The sequence below is a fragment of the Eurypyga helias genome, unplaced genomic scaffold, assembly GCF_000690775.1.
Source record: "Eurypyga helias isolate BGI_N326 unplaced genomic scaffold, ASM69077v1 scaffold22515, whole genome shotgun sequence".
Classification (NCBI taxonomy): Eukaryota; Metazoa; Chordata; class Aves; order Eurypygiformes; family Eurypygidae; genus Eurypyga; species Eurypyga helias.
Genome location: NW_010253667.1, coordinates 3,979 through 6,752, shown reverse-complemented (window position 1 = coordinate 6,752; position 2,774 = coordinate 3,979). Strand labels below are relative to the sequence as shown.

At 61.4% G+C, this 2,774-nt stretch overlaps 1 protein-coding gene across 1 annotated transcript in view; it reads right to left on the bottom strand.

The window, feature by feature from the left end:
* The window catches only part of PCDH12 (protocadherin 12), a 9,841-nt gene extending 7,176 nt beyond the window's left edge, over window positions 1–2,665 (bottom strand). The window contains exon 1 of the mRNA XM_010152741.1: window positions 44–2,665. Coding sequence (XP_010151043.1) covers window positions 44–2,665 — 2,622 coding nt within the window. The remainder of the gene's footprint in view (window positions 1–43) is intronic.
* Window positions 2,666–2,774: the final 109 nt, after the last annotated feature.

Here is a 2,774-nt window from a genome sequence, read left to right as displayed (position 1 = left end):
GTGGCAGCAGGGGCTCCCCCACGGGCCCCTGTGGGGGCTTCACCAAGCTCTTGCAGTGCGGTGCTGCGTCCAGGGGGCTCAGAGCCTCTCTCGATGAATTTTTCAGTCTGTGGGGCTGGCAGGGCCGGCGCTGCAGGATGGGCAGGTTGAAGGTCTCCTGCGGCTCATCTGAGTCCCTTTGGGTCCTCTGATTTCTCAGGGTCCTGTAGAGAGTGGGGGTGAGGTGGAGGGGAGCCTGCGGGGATTCCCCCGGCGCAGGGGCTGCTGTGCCGGGCAGATTCTCCTGGCAGGGCCGGAGGGGCTCAGCCTCCCGGGGCCGGCCCCGGAGCAGCGGGACAAGGTGGATATCTGTCTTCTGGATCTGCCTGTGTGGCTTCTTGAGCTGCTGCTGCCTGTGGGCATCCTCTGCCTCCCTGCAGTTGTAGGCCATGCCGTCCTTCTTCTCCTTCTTACGCAAAGACAGGGTTAAACCCAAAAGGAGGAGGCACCCAACCAGGAGAGCGGCCAGGCACAGGACGGTCACCACGGTCGGGCTCAGCCACCCGGGATCCTGGGCTGAGATTTTGGAGAATGCCCCATGATGCCGGAAAACTAAGTGGACCCGGGCCAGGGTGTGCAGGGGCATGTCCCCGCTATCACTCACCCGCACCACCAGCTCCCGCTCGCTGCCGGCAAGGCTGCTGGTGTTGCTGGCATTGAGGAAGACCTGCCCCAAGAGAGGATCCAGGATGAAGAGCCTGGCGTCATCCCCACCCACCACATCATACCGGAGAGCCCCGTTGGTGCCAGAGTCCACATCCTTGGCCACGATGGTGAACAGGAAAGGAGTGCTGGCACAGGACACGAGTGTTGCATTGGTCACTGCTGCAGCCCCTTGGGTGCTCCCGTTCCCAGGGACCACCCAGAAGCACCCTGTCTCCGCATTGACCAGGACAGATAGTGTGGCCATGCCTCCCACCAGCACCGGCGTGGTGATGACAGGTGCGTTGTCGTTCCGGTCGAGCACAGCCAGCTTGATGGAGATGTTGGATGCCAGCTTGGGGTGACCACCATCCTCCGCGGTCACCAGGAACTCCAGGCTCCTCATCTGCTCATAATCAAAAGCTCGGAGGGCAAAAACATCCCCAGTGGTGGGGTCGATTGAGACCAGACCTGAAGCAGAGGAATCCAGGATGCTGTAGGTGATTTTCCCATTGGAAGCCAGGTCGGGGTCGGTGGCACGGACGGTGAGCAGGAAAGCTGGTGCTTCGCTGTTCTCAGCAACAGCAACCTCGTAGGTGGCCTTCTCGAAGGAGGGAGCATTGTCGTTGACGTCGCTGATGCAGATGGTGAGGTGCTTCAGCACAGCCAAGGAGAGGTCACCCTGGTCCTGCACCACCAACGTCAGGTTGTATTCGGCGCGCAGCTCCCGGTCCAGCGTGGCGTTGGTCATCAGCACGTAGCTGTGGCTGTTGGTCCTCTTCAACCTGAAGTGCTCGTACCCTTGGCTGAGGGAGCAATGCACTTGCCCGTTGCTTCCCGAATCAGGGTCGCTGGCTGTCACCAGAGCCACGAAGCTGTCTTTGGGCAAAGCTTCAGAAAGCACAGGCACCCGCGTGGCCCAGGTGACGTGGACATTGGGAGCATTGTCATTGACATCCAGGACTTTGACCAGGATCTTGCAGTGCGCTGGGATGGGGTTGGCGCCCAGGTCCCGGGCTTGCACATCCAGCTCGTAGGCGTGGGTTTCCTCGTAGTCCAGCGAGTGCTTCAGGATAACGCTGCCTGTGCGGGCATTGATGCTGAAAGCACTCAGCACCTCTGGGGGCGCGTGCTTGCTCAGGCTGTACTCGATCTCCCCGTTGGGGCCCTGGTCGGGGTCAGTGGCCGTGACCGTCAAAAGGAGAGTCCCGGGCAGAGCATCCTCCCGAACCTCTACCGTCAAAGAGCTCTCTGCAAAGACAGGGCTGTTATCGTTGGAGTCAAGGACAATGACTCTAATTAAAGCTGTACCTGATTTTGGCGGCTCCCCGTGATCAGTGGCCGTCAGCACGAGGTCAAAGGAGGAGTGCAGCTCCCGGTCCACTTCTTTAACCACGACAAGCTCCGCGTGCCTCGTCCCATCGGAACCAGAGATGACCTCCAGAGCAAAGTGCTCGCTGGGGGAGAGGGTGTAGGAGCATCGGGCATTGCGGCCGGCATCAGCGTCCAGGGCTCGGTCCAGTGGGATCCGTGTCCGCAGGGATGCACTCTCCGATATCTCCAGCTCCAGCTCAGGCGTGGGGAAGCGCGGCGCGTTGTCATTGACGTCCAGCACTTGAACATCCACATGAATCAGAGCCAGGTTTCGGGCAGCCAGCACGTCGAACGAGACCCAGCAGGGATCGCTGTGCCGGCACAGCTGCTCCCTGTCCACCCGCCCGGCTGTGCTGAGCACCCCGTCCCCATTCCCCACATGCAGTGGGAACCTCCCAGGGGTCTCCATCAGCTGGAAGGTATCTGCCGTTTCGCCGCTCTCACCCCCCTCGAAGTGCTCGGCCAGCATTCCTATCACCGTTCCCGGTGGCACTTCTTCGAACACCCGGTAGTGCACCGTGAACGTGGCCACCTCCTGGGCATCGGCGGAGAGGAAGAGGTACCACCACAAGGCTGGGAGGTGGAGAGCGGAGCGGCTCAGCAGCAGCATGCTGCTGGCGTTTTTACCGCCCCAGGCCTGCCTGCCTGCCGCCTCATACCCAAACAGTCCTTATGGCGATGGCAAGTCCTCGGCATCCTCTCCCGTCTCCAAGTCCCAT